Source organism: Athene cunicularia (genome assembly GCF_003259725.1).
Source record: "Athene cunicularia isolate RWA chromosome 2 unlocalized genomic scaffold, athCun1 chr2_part2, whole genome shotgun sequence".
Lineage (NCBI taxonomy): Eukaryota > Metazoa > Chordata > Aves > Strigiformes > Strigidae > Athene > Athene cunicularia.
This window is the reverse complement of record NW_020799096.1, coordinates 7012316-7031472: the sequence shown is the minus strand read 5'-3', so window position 1 is coordinate 7031472 and position 19157 is coordinate 7012316. Positions and strand designations below refer to the sequence as shown.

Below are 19157 nucleotides of genomic sequence, written 5' to 3'. Positions count from 1 at the left end.
CTCCTGTGTAGTCACTAGATCTTTTGTTCTCTGATTTCTTTTATTCTTGTTTATAAGCTATCTGTGACAGGTTTGTATCACTTCCATTGATTGGAATGGACTGAACTTAGTCTATTAGTTAACTGAGGAAATATATTAAGTGTGGGGGGAATTTCTGTCTCACGAAATTTGTATGGCTTTGAATGTGAACTTATGCATAAGGATTTTGCTTTTTTGTTACTTATCCTTCAGTTTAAGCATACAAAGCATAGTGTCACTGAAATATTTGGTTTATTATGTTAGCTATTATTGTTTGTAAGTACAGTATTGAGTACAAATCCTGAATTAATAGAGCTGTTATGGTGATCTCAGATATGTACTGGCATTAAGAAGTATTTTTTTCATGAAGCACCGAACTTCTGATTGTGTAAAGCCTTTTATACCTTTTTTTTTTTTTGAGTTCTCTTGCTCAAGGCTAATTGACTGAAGGCTGGTTTTCAATTGGCTAGAATATTACTTATATGGATGTGTGTGTATAAGACTTTGTTGAAGTTAATAGTCCTGTGGCTTTAAAATGTGTTATAAGATTGAAGTAATAGTACTGAGAGCTGCATCTAAAAGCTTGCTTAGCAAAGGAGAACTAAAATATTTGACCTTGATAGTAATGTCAGTTTTCTACTTTCTGTTTAGAAGATAGTGGTTTTCTTCCAGAAAGATCTGGGTTCATTGGGCTGGGAGAGGAATGTTTCCTGAATTCTGACAGAGCATAAAAACCATTAGGTCACACAGGTTTTGAAGTGATTAATCCTGATTTTTTTTCTCTCTTTCAGTGTTTAAAAAAAAATGAATACTGCTTCAGCTTCAGAAAGTGGATCATATTCCACAAACCACACAAGACCCTTTTTTTATGCACAGCCAACAGCACAGCAGCCTTTTCCAAATCCATGGTACCTCAGCCATGCATACAGTCCGTACTGTGTACCTGCGCCAGGTAAAGTAAATGAGAGCTGTCTGTGGTAGTTTTGCTTAGTAACCTACTGCTAGAGTGGAGGAAACAAATGTGTACCTGTGTTAACAAGCATCTTGAGAGTTTAAGGTAGAGTTAATGTTTGAGTTGTTAAAGATCTGATTTATGAAGTGTAGTTTGATGTGTAGCTTGTGTGCTGGAAAGCATCCATTTCTGGAAAATGGGATGTAAGCAAAATATTAAGTAATGGTTATCCTACAGATACAGAGCTCTAGAATACACCTAACAATCAATATGTGTGTATATAGGAATTCCATATATGCATGCCTGTGTTATGGGTAGGGATAAGTATAAACTTAAAAAACAACACAGAAACAATGTTGGTAAATGCATCTTGTAAATGGTATACCTATGTTAACTTCTATCTGGAGCTGTCTCTTTCAAAGACAATGCTATAGCATAGTCTACAAAATATCAAAAAAGGACAGAAAGCTCACGGGTACATGTTCCAAGGAATGAAATTAAGTTCTGGTTGTGGTGCAGCTGTCCAGATAAGCTGTTCTGTATCACAGAACAGACTCTGGGTTTCTGCACCAGATTTGCTTCTAAGTGTTGACAGGTGGAGTGTTTTACTTACCTATGTGTCTGATCTTGTAGCTGTCCCTGATGCAGTTAAATACTAATCAGAATTACTTATTTCAGAAAGAAGATATATTTGTCTTTACTTTTTTTAATCCCCAATGTCTAGGCATCCGAAGTGGAAATCCATATTTTCCATTTTATTCTGTTGCGCTCCATGAGTACCCTGGATATTTTGTTCCACAACATCCAATGCATGCAAGAATTAACAGAAGGCCTTATTTTAATGCTCCCTCACCTTCCCCTGTGTTTTATTATGCAACAAGATTTAGACACTATAATCCCTCTGGGAAAAAAACGGAGACAAAAGAAACACAGACTGATCCTAGACAGCCTGAAAACAAGCAAAAAAAGCATCAGGATATTAATACAGAAACGAAAGGTTGTGATGCAGGAGGTATGGCCTGTGTTTCTTCTGGTATAGGTACAGAAACTGAAAATACTTCAGAGAAACAAGATTTATCTGGATCTTCCATTGTGGTAGACAGAGAGTTTTGTAACAAGAGCCCTTCCAGCTCTACACAGTATAGAAATCTTCCTACTAGAAGCTATGCCTTTGAAAAGGAAGAAGTGAGGATAGAATATGGAAATGGCTCTCCAGCTATTCAGTTGTGGAAGTCCTTTAAAGAAACTATCCCTTTGTATGATGTGGCAAGTGGGAAACCAGTCCCAGAGAATATAGTGCAGCATGACTTATTTTCTGTTAGTTCATGTGAAGGAATGATATATGGCCCTCATGAAGGGGAGAAAATGGTGCCAGGAGCTTCCTTAGATGAGAGAAAAGCTCTTCTTGCCTCAAAGCAGGGTGTTGAAACTGTTCAAGAAAAAGAGGTCCTAAATAATCAAGTGAAGCTGGATGCAGAAAAGCAGGCAAATACAAGTCAACGGGCAAAATCCCACCCAGGTGAAACCATGGCAATGCAGATCACGGAGCTGGCAAGATCTGTTAGTGTAGATCAACCAGTGGTGCGACAGGATGGAGGAGTAGCTAAGCAATCTAGCTCTAAAAAATCTACAGGCTCAAAAACTTCTCAAGACGAGCCCAGCTTTATTCAGCAAGCAGGACTACTTCCATCTAGTATGGAGGTAATGAATGACTTGAGTTTTCAGCAGAAAAAGATGAATCTAAGCCACAGTGCAACCCATGGAAGCCAAACAGATAAAAGTATTTGGTGTGACGAATCAATTGAGAAGTATGTTCCCTCTAACAGTTGGCTGGCTCATTTGGACAGTATGGACACAAACTACAACTATGACCTTTGTTTGCCGCAAGGGAAACATCAAAGTGTACTCAGTCTTTCTTCTGATGACATGTCCTCTGGAGAGGAATGCTCATCAACTGATAATGTTGCAGTGTCTTATATTGTCCCTGACTATGTGCTTCAGAAAAGCACATATAATTTCAAAAAAAGTATGGAGGGCTTAGAGAAAGAGAAAATAGAAAGTGCTGGGGCCCTTAATGAAGATGAAGTGGTAGGAAGGGAGCAGATGAACAGCTTGAGTGATCAAGATGTCAAAAACTCTTCAACCATGAAGATTAAAGAGGTTTCCAGTAAAGGTAGAAAGCTGGGAGCCCTTCCTAGAACTTCTAGTCAGAAAAAAATCAATATTCTCAAGAAAAAAACAGCTAAGAGTTTGTCAGAAGTTGAGGACTCTGAAGAATACTCTGTGAGGGGAGAAGAGGAGGATGAAGAGGCGGAGGATGATGATGATGATGACGATAACGACGACATAAATGAAATTGAGTATTTCTTTCAAGAAGCCACTCCATATGGAATCCTGATGCCTAGTAAAGGAAGTTTCTACCAAATTGGCCAGAGGGTGCTTTGGAAACCACCTAAAAATGCTATACCAGCTCAATTAATTAGCTGGCCTGCTCAAGAGAAAATAAAAACTAGGAGTGGGCTTGGTGAAAACATCGGTGTAATTTACAAGCCAAAGGAGAAGGAACAAGATGAAGTTGTATACAGTGACTATGGGTATTATGGAAGAAAGAGGCCTACAGTAAGAAGAGAAGGACTTGAACACCAGCAAACACTGCAAAAATTCTTGGAAGGTAAGCTAATTGCTGAGGAAAAAGTGCTGCTTAATAGAACACACAACGAACACCTAATTGAAGTTGCAAATTGTAGTCTGAACCAGCAAGAACACTGCAGGATATTGTACCTTCAGGTATGACTTAAAACCAGGAGTAGTGCATGATATTTTTTGAAGCAGAGGTTTGCTGCAATCTTCTACCTATTGCATGAGGGTTCTGCATCTTCAGAAACAGCAGAGAATTGTGCAGAAATCTCCTTTGAGCTAGATCTGATATACTTAACTTTTTGACAATAGTGGCAAGTAATTAATTTGAAAAGCTTAAGGTAATTTGAACTACATGTTTGTCATTGTTTAATAGTATCCCAGAAACAGCATTTAAATTTTTACAACATTCTGATTCTTTCATCACAGACCCATGTTAGATGGATTAAACAGGATTAAATTCATTATAATCTGTTGGCTGCACCCTGTGTAATCTCTCTGCAGCAGAAGAGTCAAGCCATTATTTTTTTTATTGTAGCTGCTGTTCTCTTACTGTTAGCAACAAAAGTTTTGCTGCATTTTCATAAAATCAGTGTGGAAATGTGTTAAATTTTATCTGGAAAAGAACATTTTATTTACTTAAAGGTAGATATCAGTAGAATTTGGATTAATCTGAACTGAGAATAAGCAGAGTTATCAGTCAGGGTTCCTAACTGATTATGTGGGTATTTCAGTAAGTGGCTACTGTTTAGTACAGTCTTATGAAAGCCATCTAAAACAGGGCAATCTACTTCTAACAACAGACTTAGTGTTCTTAAACTTTATTTTCTTTGTACAAAATCTGTGGATTTAAAGCAGCTTGTAATTTGTCAACTGTGGTCCCTGGAAAACTATGTTTTTATTTTAATAGACTCCTACAATTAGATTCAGTAGCTAGCTTCATGTTCTGACCTGTGGATCAAACAGCATATTAACAAAACTAAATATTGACTTTAAATCTCTTTTTTTAATAGGAAGGCTGCTAAGGGAGAATGTGGGGATGTCACTTGAAGAGTATTGGATTAAAAGTGGTGCTAAACCCAAATTTAGCAGCCAAACACATGGCAGTCTCTCACCCCCAGCCAAGAGCAAAGAACAAGGTACAACTTATTTCCTCAGTGTGCTTCACTTCAGGGATAATATACACCAGGTTTCCTGTATCAACAGCTCAGTAGACTAGTTTTTAGAGTGTATTCCTTGGAGTTCTCTCTCTGCATTTCTTTCCTGCTTGAGCATTGTTGGGTTGGGATTTGCTTCCTGTACTGGAGGGTTTCTATCCACAGACTTCAAAAAGTTGTGGGCTTTCTTATGCTAGTATGCTCTATAAAAGTTGAAAACATTTTACTTTAGCAGCACTGTTCTTAGCTCCTTACAATAACTCATAAAAAAAACCCCTAAAAATTTGTTACCTGTAACTTTCAGCATGTCCCTTCTATCTCTTCTAAGCCATAGATGGTGCAACATACTGAGGATGTTTGGCCTATGTGTTTCTCCTTTCCAGCTTTCTCTTTCTCCTTTTCCAGCCTGTGTATCTTGAAGAAGCTCTCACACTATTAGGAAGCAGGACTCAGTTTCTTTTGAATGCTGTTCATGCCAATGGGTGCTTCAGAAGTGCTAGTAAAATTACATCCTTTTTAAAATGTTGCTTATCTTAGGACTGGTTTCTTCAAATGAATATTAAATTTCAGTGCCCTACAAGTAAGGGGGCTTGGCTAAACAAGATATGTTGCTTTAGCAGTAATATCATATACTAAATTTTGGTTTCTTGTACTGTGTACCTGTGGTGCATAACCTAACGGGTCTGAGGAACTGAGTTGTCTTAAAGACAGTGGGTGAGTTGGGTCACTAGAACAGACATTAACTAATCTTGAACGCTTGAAGTGAACTAGAGCAGAATTATCCAACTCTCACAGGGTTCTTTTTTGCCACATTAACACCTATCCAAGTTATGACCCAAAATACAAACCATGCAGACTTGTGGTTAGACAGTGATTAAATATTGTAGACGTATGGGACTGTTGCTTGACATATGTATTACCAGTTTTATTTGCCACTGAAATGGACGTATAGATGGAAGGGAGAAAGGAACATTGCAGACCAGTTGGGGAAAATCAAGCTTAAATTTGCTTTAAGACTATGCTTCGGAGAAAAACCACCAGTTGTATCTTGTTATTTAGGGTGTCCACCTTTGGTTAAACCAAAGAAGAAAAGAATAGGCAAGCCACCTTCGAAGCGCAGAGACACAAGATGTGAGGTGGAAGAAGTGTGGGAGATGCCCAAAAGCAGCATATGCAAAGGTTGGTATACAGTGACAAGCTACAAAAACTACTGTTACAAGTATTTTTTCATTACTGGCTCAGGGACTAAGCCAGTAATGAAATAATAACTAATGAATTAACTAAGTTGGTTTGAACTGCAAGCATATTGGATAGCTTCTGAAATAATAGTAAATGCTATGTATGCAGACACAAGCAAGGGTAAAAAGCAAGCTAAACTGAACGCTTACCTTGCTAGAAATACTGCTGCAGCTTTGACCAGGTTAGGTTTCTTCTCTTTATGGGGAAGGGAGAAACAGAAGAGAAAACAAAGCAAAACAAACCCCTGAAGCCCACTATTTTACTCTAGTTGCTCTTCAAACTGTTCTACTAACTTTTTAAAATGTTGTCCTGTGTCACTTTGCAGTATATCCTTTTCTTTAAGCTACAGGTCTGTCTTGGTCATAATACTGTAATTTGCTACAACACAAATGCATATAGATAATTCTTAAGAACTTTTATGGAGTAGGAACTTATTACTTTGCAGGAAGATGGAAAACAATGGAGGGAAAAAAACACATTAAGCAGGTTCAATAACAAATATGGTCTTGTGCATTTGTGGGAGAGTCTGAAAAGGTTATAAATTGAAAAGGGTCAGTACAAGACAAGAAGCTACCTGAAAGATCTGAGTTCCTTCTAGAAAAGAACAGTCTGGCATAGTAAAGCTTATTTGATCATTCAGTCAAAAATGTCTATTTCTCATGTATTAAACAAAGGATTACAATTCCATGTATTTGCAAGGTCAGAAACAGAAACTTAGACTGAAGTAGCCGATTAGTCAAAAGTTGCATCAGTCCTGAAGTCGGATTACTTAAGCATTGGTGTTAAATCTTTAATTGCTGATTTGGTTTTATTAAAAGCATTCAGGAAATTTGCAGAATTCCAAAATACTATCTATAATTTCCCTTCAAAATAGTTGGTGTTTCTTGAATGCATTCAATAATGTAGTTACAAGAGCACACTGAAAATATGCTATGACTTTGATATCGAACTCTTATCCTGTTATACTAGGATATTCTGCAGTCTAACACCATTTATGCAGAATTAATACTTGCTGGGAAGTTGAGTACACAGTTCTAATATCAGCCATCAGCATCATTTCCTGCAATGGGAAAAGGCAATCACTGATAACTAATCTTTCTTTAGAAGTGAATTGACATACATTATTTGGAGGGAGAAAGCATACCTTAATTTTTATTTTTTTTTTTTTTTAGGGCATAGAACAAGAAAGTGCCTCCATAAGAGAAGATAACTGCAAATAGTGAGTCAGGAGAAAAAAACAATGTATGAGATTTGCATAAATCAAAACTCAGTTACTATTCTCTTGTATATTTTGTAAGTTGCTGTGCATTCTTAATGTGTAACAAGTGGCACTGTAAAGACTGAGGCCATTATTAAAAAGGAATTAAGTATTTAACACTAAAGTCACCTTTTTATAAGTAGCACATCCACTATTTAAATAATAAATTTAATAGAACTGCACTTTAAGGCTTCTTGTATTCCATCTATACATAGGAGCAAAAAAGTTTGATAGTAATGTATGTGTATCAGTACTATTTACTCCTGCCCAGTCCTTAAGCTCTGCAGCATTGTGAAGCCTGTTAATGTCATCTCATCTTATAGTCAGTTTGTATATATGATGCGGACAGATTCTGTTCCATTAGCTGGATTTTTGGCTGGATTTGTTTTTGTTGAAGTGTAAAGGAATATAGTTAAAGCTTTATCAAGTGCTGACTTGAAATTTCAAGGCAGTTCCTCAGACCTTATTCTTAAATGCCTGATTGAGGACTAAAAGTAAAGCACTGACTTAATGCGATGCTTCTCCCTCCTCCCTTCTTGTGGAGACCCTGAGCTGGAGAGATGGATTTTGAAGGTGAACCAGAAGTTTTTACAACAGTGGTGTGCCCTATTCCCTGAATTCTTACTGATGACTTCTATTACAGTTGATACAGTCCTTGGCAACTTGCTACAGAAAAGTCTCTTTATAGAACTAAGATGATAAAACTAGGTCTCTGCTGAGCTATCATGAATAATGGAAATAGACTGATCTAGAGGAGGTGAATAGCTCAAATGTGTAATCTTTTTCATTTCTATGAAAGCTAATATCATCATGCAAGGAGAGTAAATATGATACTGCTATTCTTGGATGTGATAGTGTGAGTGAAAAAGTTAAGGAAGCTGTAAAAAAACCAAAAACCCCCAAAAAACAACAAACCAAAACCCAACCCACAACAGTTTTCCCTTTATTAAAGGGCATGGGGAAAGGACAAGAAGGACTTGTCTTCTGCCTCCTCTCCCATCTTCTTATTCTGTCTGTGTCCTAGAGTAACCTACATGGATAAAAGTAGCATTAACAGGGGAGGTTCAGACTGGACATTAGGAAAAAAATTTTCCCAGAAAGAGTGCTCAGACGGGGGAATAGGCTGCCCAGGGAAGGGCTGGAGTCACCATCCCTGGAGGTGTTGAAGGGTCGTTTGGATGAGATGTTGGGGGCTATGGTGCAGGAGAGAACTTTTTGTAGTAGGGCTGATGGGTGGACTTGATCCCAAGGATCTTTTCCAACCTGAATGATTCTGTGATTTCCTGTGACTGCCTTCAAGTTTTGTGTCTATCTAGTACTAGTTTAACCTGTAACTGAAGCTATGCTGTTTTCCTTCAGTGAGGAGTACTGATGTTTCCCCACCCAACTGATCCTCGGTCTGTTATTTTTAATAGCGCTTGCTTTCTAGAGCCATTGTAACTATAGCTTTACCCTACGCTATAAGGGGAAAGGATCCACCTCAATGCTGTGACACTGTTTTTATTTCTTCTCTAAGCACTGCAACAAAATAAGGAATACAAATTCTTAGTTGGCTTTTGTGCTGCACAAAACCTCTACTGCATCAGCACCTCAAAGAATAAAATGAGGGAGGAAATTGCATGGAGGGAATTACTTCAGGCATGGAGCTTTTTAATATTCTGGAAAATGTAAGACTGCTGCTCTGGGATAGACTTTATTCTGATTGGGAGAATGAGTGGTACAATCTTTCCAACTTGAAGACTGAGTGATGACCTAAGAGAAACCCTTATCTACAACTGAGACCTCTTAAGTAAGGATTTGAGTATAGCTTTGGGATTGAATACTAAGCAAATTCTGCTGACAGCGTGAACACCTTTGGCTGCTTGTCTGATAAAGGAATATTCATGACCTCACAGGTACATGGCACTCTTATTTTTGGGAATGGCTAATATTTCACAGGTACTCCCAAGATCATGCTAGTCATCCTTTCACTGATCTTGCACTAGTCAGTGCGCTTTCTACTCCAATGTAAGAAGCAATTTAGGGCCTGGTGATGCTAGCTCCCAAGAAGATGTGAGGGAGTAGCAGTTGGAGTGTTTAGACAGCTCTTTTTCTGAAAACAAATGCTATTTTAAAACTAATTGCTTAAAACCTTGTAGTGTACCTATGCTATACATCCACACCAATGCTTCAAGTAGTATGCATGAATGTTCTAGTGCTCCAGAGATGCTTCTAGGATAATGGTATATGTGGTGTACTCTACTCTGACAGAACTAGTCCTGTGGCCTTAGAACTAAATCTTCTACTTGGATGCTGCTTTACTCAGCAGCATGGATAATTTGTGGACTTCAGATTTAAGTCAACTGGCTTACAGCCATACTTAATGTTCTGGTGAGTAAAATGGCCATGCTTCAGAAAGGCTGTGAAGTACAAACTGCATTTTAAAAGGCTGTGAATTAAAGTCCAGGCCCTTCTTATTCAGCCAGGTAACTAGGCACAGTGATATGAGATTTAATTTTACAGATGCCCATATGTGTCAGCTTTTATTAGTGAAGCTAGATTGCCCAGTGATTAACAGCACTGCTGGCAGTGTTGTGAACTTGAAACTGTAGCAGGTCCTCCATTGCCTTTGGAATTTTCACATGCTTTCTGCAGCATCTAAGGAAGGGCAGATGAAGAATCTATTTGCTGCTTGGCACACCAAACCTTAGAGGCCTCCGAGACTGCCATACTGGAAGCTTTGTTTGGACAGACTTACTGTCTGTGACTCAGAATTTCTAAATTGTTATTTGTAGCTAACTAAAACCTCTGTTGCAAAGTGGGTGTGGTGTAATCACTGAAGTGGAGCCAGTGTGTTAGGCTGGCTTGCCAGATTTTAATTCCATATTTTAATTTTCAATTTGGTAGCACCTGGATGACATAAAGCTCTTTTCCAGTGTCCTGTTTTCTGCCTTTATGTTGGAAAAGTTTAATTACAGGTTTTTCTATTAAAATCAAATAATGGAAGACAGGAGCCAATGGCAAAACAAAACACCACCCACTCATTGCATGCTAACTGCAGGCATACCAAGGAAAAACAAATACACTGTTTAAAAAGAGTCCTCAGATTCCCCTGACTGACTCACTGCCACTGGCCATATTGGTCAACAAGACTATAAAAGTCTGGTAATTTCATGGCCAAAGAAATAAGACAGATGTCAGTATTTTTTCTGAAATAATCTTTCTGACAAGAATGGTTCAGAGTATTAAGATAATCAGACCTGTGAAGCTGTGTTGTATATGAACTATGCTGTAGCTGCATTTCACACATTTAGATCTATGGGACTACACAATTATGCTGTTACTAACTACCACTCAGGCTTCAACAGGACTTTCAAATGGAAATATACACATCTACAAAGAAGGCAAGGATTACTAGAAAAAAAAGATCTGGTTTTTGAATAAAAATAAGTACTCCAATGGTTAAGTTTTAAAAAATAAGGCTAATCAGTCTTTCAAGACTATAGCTTTCTATTCTGCTTTCTGGATTTACTTCTACACAGGATCATTTCCCATTAATATAAATGGATGTTGGTATTTATCTCTAATCCATCTACTCCTAAAAACCTAGTCTCTTAATATCCAGCTTTGGCACTGATTAAAATGCTCAATAATGAAATCATGCTTCTCAGCATTCTAGCACTAGCTGCCAGTCAGCACTACCTAAATCTTATTCTACTGATAACTATTACCTTCATTTTTAAAACTTTGTAAGACCATCTAAAACTGTTTTGTATGGATATGACAGATTTTTAAAACTGGGAATGACATGGGAAAACCAAATAGGAATCAGTTGTTCACATGCCTTCCAGTACAAGGACTTGGGTCCATGAAATGAAGCCAGTAGGGAGCAGTGCAAAAGCAAATCATGTTGCTTAATTAATCTGTAGAGTTCCTTGCTGAAGAAAACTAAAGTTTACAAGATGTGACTGGATGTAAAAAGAAAAAAATATATGCAAGGCTACTAAATACTAAAATATAACCTATGATTCAAAGTACTTTCACTACAAGCAGTAGAGGCTGAGACAGCATTTCAGTGAAATAACAGAAATAATGCCCCTGGAGTTTGCACTGCTCTGCTGCACAGGGATCTGCTACTGACCATGAGTGGAAGATGACACTGGTGTAAACAGACCTTTAGTCTGAAACACCACAGTGATTTGGTATCTCAAAACTTAAATTGCATTTGATGTAAGTTAGAAATTGTCTAACATAGTATTTTGAACAACTGAGAAAAAAGCAAACCTTGACAGGTAAAATGAGAAGGATCTACTAACAAGGAATGGGATGACAGACTAAGGAAAAACTAAATTTGTTTTTATTAAACAAAGCTTCAGTAGAATCTTAAGTGACAAGAGGTGAAGTAACTGAAAGATCTTTAGGTTAGCTCTGCTCTAGATAAACTAAAGTAAGAATTCCCTTGGAATGCATCAGGTGAATACTAGCTGTGGCTTCCAGCATCTGTCCAACAATTGCCAATGCTATAAATGCACGGATCTGCCCAGCACCAACTGTGGCAATGCAGAAAACCAGTCCATTAGAAATCTTCTCATGCCATTTCAGGTGTTAAATCTTTCTGGTGAAAGAGCCAGAAGCTTTGAATTTGATGATGCTGCTGATTCAGGGAACTATCAAGAGTTGCCAGTAAATCCTATCACAGGGAGATTTGCTAAATACTGGAGGATAAAACAACTCCACATTCAAGCTCTGGGAATAAGATAAAGGATCTCCTTGTAATTAGGTCTTGACTACCTTTTTTTTCCCCCATAACATATTGTGAATGACTGGCAAGGAATGGGGGTTTATTTTTACTAAGTGACTCTTAGACATGTAGGAGGGAGAAAACACATTTTAATGTATACTTGCCCCTGCCCTCTTTTCCAAAGCTCTCAGGAGAAGAAAAAAAAAGTATCTTAAATGCATTTTTAGACTAGGGTTCCTTGATTTAGTGTTCACTCCAATAATGTTAGAGCTTTATCATGCTTCTTTTTCAATATAAGCGTTAGCACAGATACCAAGTTCTATATAAATCCTTCCTAGTCCTTTCAAAGGAAATCTATTTTTCTTTAACCTTTTGCAGAGTACCAATACATATCATCTAGATCCTCAAATCACAGCTTTGTACCACTGTACCTTAAGGTTTCAAAAAGCGTTTTAGCTATCTCAATCTTTCTAGTCGAGTCTGTAAGATAGAAAAGTGGGGTCAGTCCACAAGGTCAATTAACTACACAAAACTTCCCCTTCCTCCTGCTTACACGTTCTTTACTACTGTTCTGTGGCTTACATGCATATAGTTGAAAACCATTTTGAAAGCTTTACACATTTGTATCCTTTTATACTAATAATACTACAGAAAATAATTCTAGTAAACATAAGAAATAAGTTGGAATTTATTTCCCCAACCCTTTTTAAAAGGAAAAAACCCCTCAAATGTATCAAAACAACTGATACTGAAGTGTATGTAGAAATTAATCTTTTTCATTTCTAAGATACCCCCCTTTTTAAATAACTAAACCCACTACATCTTTACAGTAAAGTTGAACATCTAACATCATTACACTTGGCTCCCACTCCTGTGGTTTGGAGAATGCTTTAGGTGTTGCAGAACTGTGCGCATTAATGGTGATGTTGACATTTTGCTACACAAAAAAAATCAAGTCTTGCTGACGCTGCAATTTTATCTTAAAGTAAATCCCCTTGATTAACTTTTTCCCCCTTCAGCAATGCTCTTTATTTCCCTAGCTGCCAGTACCAGGATAAGTACACTGAACTTCAGCACACAGGCAGTATGCAGAGAAAAAAAATACAGTACAACCTGCTTAGTATAAGCACTGTAAGTGAACTCTCAGTGCTCTGCATGGTGCAAACTGCAGTCCCATTACAAATGAGGCTTTGTATATAATAAAATAACTTCATGGAGAAAAGACACTTCAGTAGACAGTCTGCAAATTCTGCAGATTTGTTGGCAATACCTTGGTAGTCATTGCTTTCTGCTGACAGTCACATGCAGCAATGCAGAGGCCCAGTCTGACCAAGACTGATGATCCTTGGTAAGATTTTTACAGTATAAAGATATGGTTGATTGAGTATTGTTTAATGCAGCACTCTTCCTTCTCGCTGCAGCACTGCAGAGGGGCAAAAGAGGACAGCCATGTAGGATGCTATATGTATACATCTAAGTTGAATGAAGCCCTTTCCGGTGGTTTCTTCCTCATTCTTTGGATCTTTCCTTGCAGTTCACAAGTAGGGGTCAATGAGCATGCAGCAGGTGACTCCTGTCAGTCAGATTCTGACTTCTCATTAGATTTAGATGATTTACGCTTTCTCTTCTTCTTCTTCTTCTTTTCTTTTTTTTTCTTTTCCTTCTTTCTCTTTTTCTTCTTGTGTTTATCTCGACATTCTGAAGAAGTGGAGCTGCTGCCATCTTCATCATCCTCATCACTGTCATCACTGTTATCATCATCATCTGAGGTAGAGTCCTCCAGGAGCTGCTTCAGTTGCTGTATCCTGAGTTTAAAAAATGTGAATGAGAATCCTTTCTAGCTCTCCTCTACCTGTAATGATTTTCTCTAGGTTTCACCTATTGCCTTCGTAGCTTAAGAAATGAAAGCTGCGTACAAGGGGCAAGAGAACACTTCCTCTTTTGCTGAATTACACTCCTGTTACAGTTTTCACAGACTGATAAAAGCAACCTCTCTTGAAGCAAGCAGATGTTCTGTTCTCAGGGCCTTTCCATCCCACAGGTATCCAAGGAAGACTAGCTTACTGGCCAATATTTATGTGTGCAAAATAATAAGGCAACAGCTATCAGACCACTATAAGTTCTATGTTTATCCAAACACAGATGCATACTGGGATTATGATATCATGACATTCATTGCCCTGCTGATACAGAGATGATGTCAGCGAAGGTGACAGTAAACTCTACGCTAGGTGCAGAGGTATTTTTGACAGGCACTCTTCCTTTGAACTTTCGTCGTTTACTGACAAATGGGGACAAACTATTTGCTTATTTTACTGTCATCTTCAGTATCCTCTCCAAGGTCTTGCTTTTTTTTTTTTTAAAAAAAAAAAAAATTAAAAAAAAAAAAAAAAGTAACACACCTGCAGCAGCAGTACTCCTCTACGGGCTACTTATAGTTTGTTCAGTTATCTCCCTGATGCAGTTCAAGCAAGAAAGCACTAAAAACTCTGCTGTTTTATATACTGAATAACAATCTCACATGAGGAACAACATCAGGTGCTTAGAGCTAGCTTTGTAAATCCACCCCTTCATGTCTACTGAAGGCAGTTTTATGTACCAAATTTTAGAAAACATGTCAGTGAAAGAAGAAAAAAATCAAAATTCTTTTTTTTTAGGCCTAAACCAAAGTATCTGAATATTATGACATAAATGAGTATGACTCCTCTTTAAACTTTGTTTTCGGAAAAAACATAGAAGCTGATATAATTAAAGAGTCAGGAAGTACTACTGAGTGATTATTGAGAAAGTAGAAACGCATTAGTCTCTGCCAACATAACGAAACTGCCATTAAAAAAATGTTCTGAGGTAAGAGTAAGCTTCTATCAAAATTTCACCTATTACTATGTTATCAAAATGAAAACCACATTCAAAATGCAGTTTACTACACAGATACACTTACCTCATTTCTTTTTCATGACGTTTATTTTCCCTTATTAAATCGTACATTGGATCTTCATGTGCCTTTAAAGTGGAAAACAGAAAATCCAATGTTGGTAAATAAAAGTATCACCGACTGTTTTATTTCCTAAAAAAATAAACCAAAGCAACCCAATACAAGAGGCTTTTATCACAAGATGAAATACATTTAGCAAGCTCTTAATTCACAAGTATAGTCTCAGACTTAACATTGTTAATCTGTTTTTTTTTTTACTTTAGGAAAAGCTTATTTAGTTACATCACTAAAGGGATGAAGGGGACACTCCTTAGGTATAATACCTCTCTCCCTCTCCAATCACAGTTAACCATGAAACCCCCATACATATACTGCAGGAATAGCTACACATAGATGGAATACTGAAGTTCAAAATAATGAGCTGTGCCTTTCAGCATATTTTAAAAACTTGGACATGAACATACATGAATACAGGGGCAAGGAACAGAAGACAAATGGATAATGAAGCTGGAGTTGTCTTAGCATGCTATGCACTACCATTATTAATTCTTAAATCCATTATTTTTAAATTAAATGAGCATTGTAGCAAAAGACAGTTGTGAAGGAAGATAGCAAATAAACTTTGCAGACATTTAAGGTGAGTGCTTGCCATGCAAGAATGAAGAAAAAAGATGGGGTGATCAGTTCTGTTGGAAGATCAAGCAAACAAGTTCAACAGAGAGGAGATATCAGATGCTGACCAGAGGTGGAATTAAAATGTCAGTGGTAAATGAAAGATGGGAATGCAGCATGAAGGGCCTTGGACATACAGCAAGAGCCCGATGCAACAGAAAAGAAGCTCAAATAAAAAAGAATAGAGACAATCTTGTCATGGGAGAGGGCTAAAAATACTCTTTGCAGTAGCATACAATCAGTATGAGTTCAGAATCTGGACAGGATGAGTCCAAATTACATTCTTCAAGGATAGAAATGAGGACATAAGACACAAAGTGATGAGAACTTGAAATACAGGTTAACAATGCAGAGCAACAGGGATAGTTAAAGAGATCATGCAGAAAGAATCTGCAGAACTGAGATGCAGCCTCATGTAGCAAGAGATCAGACCTGTAGACAATGACTGGATTACAGACCTATACAACAGGCTTCATGATGTGGTTGTTCACAGTGAGAGCGAAAGGTTTGAAGCAGCTCAAGCTTGACTAAACATTTTTTGTTACGTTGACATTTTAATCACAAAAACTGAATATAATGGTAGAAATGGGTTCTTGAAGATTTCCAATTTAGATGTAAAAATTACTAATTTTCCTCTTGAAGAGTAGATTTTCTGCAAAGTAGTCAAACATCCAACCACATCTGTAGCTTTTTCTTTATTAGGAGATTTTCGGCATCTATATTATACTAGAGACAGAGGAAAAATTCTTAATAAAGCATCATCTAACAGGCTTCTCTTCACTTGCAAGATTATGCATAAGTATTAAAAAATACAAGCAATAATACTACAGTATTTGTACTCACTACTCTAAATTGTTCCAATTTCTGATTGCCTTTAATAAAGAATGGGCATTCTTTATCTCCTGTTCTGTGTCCATAACGTTTACACCTCCAACCTTTAAAAGAAAAAAAAAAGCAGCAGTGAATTGTACCTCTGAGTCAGACCAGAAGAAAAGTAAAAGAAAAAAAGCAGCCACATGTTAACGCAAAATATTTTCAATGTGTTGGAACAAATGGAAAGATACAAGTATTATGTTGATAAATGTAGCATCTATTAAATGCAAGGCTATTACAGCCTTCAAAATACTGGTTGCTTTTGTATCAATGATGTCAATCTACCTGAACCTTGTCATCTGTCCACCAGACATCCTGCCCTCCCCCAGAGTAAACGGATGGCTATATGAAGGTCCAATGACATCTGGAATATTTTCAAACTTACACTGCATGACTTTGACTTCTTTTCCCAAAGGCATCCAAAGCCCTTTTGTCGGGGCATGTGCCAGGAATTCCCGTGCACTTTCATTGCCTGGTACATCAGGTATGCAGTCTTCTGGTTTTGTTTCATTCTCCTATGAAAAAAAATAAGGACGATAAAATCACTTTTTTTATCTTAACTTTGTAAAAATTAATACTCCAAGTGTGCAGGCCTTCACTTGATATGGAACCTATTTCCCCTGTAACATGTCTTTTTCTCATAACACGTGAAGGATCTAAATACCTGACCCTTTTAACAGCATTAATTTTCTTTTTCCCCTCACCCTTGAATTTTCCAGTTTGAACTTAATTGCCATATTAATTCTGTTCCTTCCCATTTATTTTAGTATTTAGATAAATAATATAAATGAAAACTTAACAGACAAGCAGGAACTTCTTTTTCCTCTTCCTGCTAATAAGACATAACAATTAAAAACAGCCTTTACAACACAGCAGTATTTTCTAGGTTAAAAGCACTAGATTATGGCTTAGGTATATAAATTTGGCAAAAGTAATTATCGTTATGAGAGAAAAGTATTTTTACACAAATATTTGAGCATAAGAAATGGAGAAGAATCTGGAGTTTTTCCCTGGAATCACCTACTTCTCTCTATAATTTACACAGGTAACACAGACACTTAAGCTAAAACACAGGTTGTGTGAAAATGCTAAAAATTTACTGCAGTATATTTACCAACCTTAATTAGCCCTGGGGGAGGTTTCTCATAACTGAAAAGCAACAGAAATATTGTTACTCTGCAGCTTAGCACAGACAAATAGAGAAAATACAGTATTTCGATGGTATAGAGTTAAAACCTTCACATCACATATTCCCTGAAATTTTACTCTGTCAGTAATCACCCAGAACTCTAGCACAGATAGATAGATACCTGTGTGCAAGCTGAGACACAGTGCTTGTCATATCACTACACACTTCTCTCGCAAAGGTCCTTCAGATTCATATTCTCGTGGGAGAACAATTACTTTCACTGCACCACTTTACAGTAACGTGTGGTACATCCAATTCAGCTTCAGTTACAACCGCACAACTCTGTCCTCTTTTTCTGTAGCACCCCTCCCCAAGATCTCACTGATATAAACTTCTTTACTAAAACACTGGTGGATCACAGCTTTGTCAAGACAAACACAGTCTGTAATAACTCCATCTTGTATGTATTAAACCTAGACAGAACTTTATAAACCAAAATATCACCTTTCCCGCAGCATTCCTCTGAAGTTAATAGTTGATATAAAATGTATTAAAATCCAAACAGCAAGCAGGTGCTACATAGAGCAACAGCGACTTGAGAAAGAGGATATGCTTAGAAGTCAAATGCCAAGACACGGGGAAAGGCCTTTAGAACAGTAACTTTTTAAGTGCTGTTTAGTGGGTTTCATAACAAATAGATTTCTACTTCAACCGGTAAAGGAAAAAATCATGGTTTTGTGAACCTGATCTTTTTATTCCATTGACCCCCCCTTCAGTGAAATAGCATAAGCTTTTTAACAGCACCGCGGGCTACTGATGGAGTCACTAGGCAGATCTCAAACCTTTTGGTCTTTTGGGTTTTTTTAAAATACACTCTAGTAGAAGCTGGCTGAATAACCCCCGCTTCTATGCTGCAACTCCCAGAGTTCTAGAAACGTGGAAGAGACCCGTTTTCCCCCAACAAGTCGTTCTAAAAGGGACCGCGCAGCTCTGCCGGCGGCCCCGAAGCCCCCCGGAGAGCAGAGCGCTGCTGTAGCGCGGCCCGGGCTGCCCGGCCCGTACGCAACCGAAACACGGACCCGCTTCTGCATAAAAACGGGGCGCGGTTTTAAAACGGGACGGAGCCGGAGCTGCCGCTGCCGGAAGAGAACGGTCCAGGGAAAAAATTACACGCACACCCCCCTCAACCCCCCCAAGCCCGCACTGGAAACGAGCCCCACATGCCGGCGGGGCGGGCTCGGAGCAGAGCAGGGGGGGCGGCAAGGCAGGGCCCGGGGCCGAAGCGCCCGCCGGGTAACCCCCCCTCCTCCGCCCCTTACAAGGACTCCAGGTGCTGGAGCTTCTGGAGCTGCTGCGCCTCCTGCCTCTTCCGTTTCCTCTCATGCCGGTCCTGGGTCCTGCCGCCGCTCGCCGCGGACTCCGGGTGGCTTTTGGCCCGCGCCTGGCTGCCCCTCGCCGCCGCTTCCTCCTCCTCCGCCCCCTCCTCCTCCTGCTCCTCCTGCCCCCTTCGCGCCCTGTGGGACATCGGCGCGGCGGGCAGAGCCGCGGCGGACGGCGAGGCCGCGGC

General features: G+C 38.5%; 2 protein-coding genes across 2 annotated transcripts; one reads left to right on the top strand and one right to left on the bottom strand.

Annotated features, from left to right (window-relative positions):
- Window positions 1–822: 822 nt before the first annotated feature.
- LOC113477541 lies at window positions 823–8082 on the top strand. Its single transcript, XM_026843897.1, has 5 exons — window positions 823–970; window positions 1695–3641; window positions 4621–4746; window positions 5824–5943; window positions 7176–8082. Exons 1-5 carry the CDS (start codon window positions 823–825, stop codon window positions 7211–7213), a joined length of 2379 nt encoding a protein of 792 aa, XP_026699698.1. The 3' UTR covers window positions 7214–8082.
- A 3493-nt stretch (window positions 8083–11575) lies between these two features.
- Window positions 11576–19151, bottom strand: RP9 (RP9, pre-mRNA splicing factor). Its single transcript, XM_026843978.1, has 6 exons — window positions 18910–19151; window positions 17580–17610; window positions 16847–16976; window positions 16432–16523; window positions 14923–14984; window positions 11576–13786 (listed from the first exon to the last, which is right to left on the bottom strand). Exons 1-6 carry the CDS (start codon window positions 19113–19115, stop codon window positions 13558–13560), a joined length of 750 nt encoding a protein of 249 aa, XP_026699779.1. The 5' UTR covers window positions 19116–19151; the 3' UTR covers window positions 11576–13557.
- Between the last annotated feature and the right edge of the window lie 6 nt (window positions 19152–19157).

What these genes read in the sequence shown, in the direction of transcription:
- LOC113477541 (XM_026843897.1), top strand. Translation starts at nt 823, where the DNA reads ATGAATACTGCTTCAGCTTCAGAAAGTGGATCATATTCCACAAACCAC. An exon ending in GTACTGTGTACCTGCGCCAG is followed by an intron (nt 971 to 1,694) that starts GTAAAGTAAATG and finishes CCCAATGTCTAG; the next exon opens with GCATCCGAAGTGGAAATCCA. An exon ending in ACTGCAAAAATTCTTGGAAG is followed by an intron (nt 3,642 to 4,620) that starts GTAAGCTAATTG and finishes TTTTTTTAATAG; the next exon opens with GAAGGCTGCTAAGGGAGAAT.
- RP9 (XM_026843978.1), bottom strand. Translation starts at nt 19,115, where the DNA reads ATGTCCCACAGGGCGCGAAGGGGGCAGGAGGAGCAGGAGGAGGAGGGG. An exon ending in CTCCAGCACCTGGAGTCCTT is followed by an intron (nt 17,611 to 18,909) that starts GTAAGGGGCGGA and finishes GTTGCTTTTCAG; the next exon opens with TTATGAGAAACCTCCCCCAG. An exon ending in AGAAGTCAAAGTCATGCAGT is followed by an intron (nt 16,524 to 16,846) that starts GTAAGTTTGAAA and finishes TTTCTTTTAAAG; the next exon opens with GTTGGAGGTGTAAACGTTAT.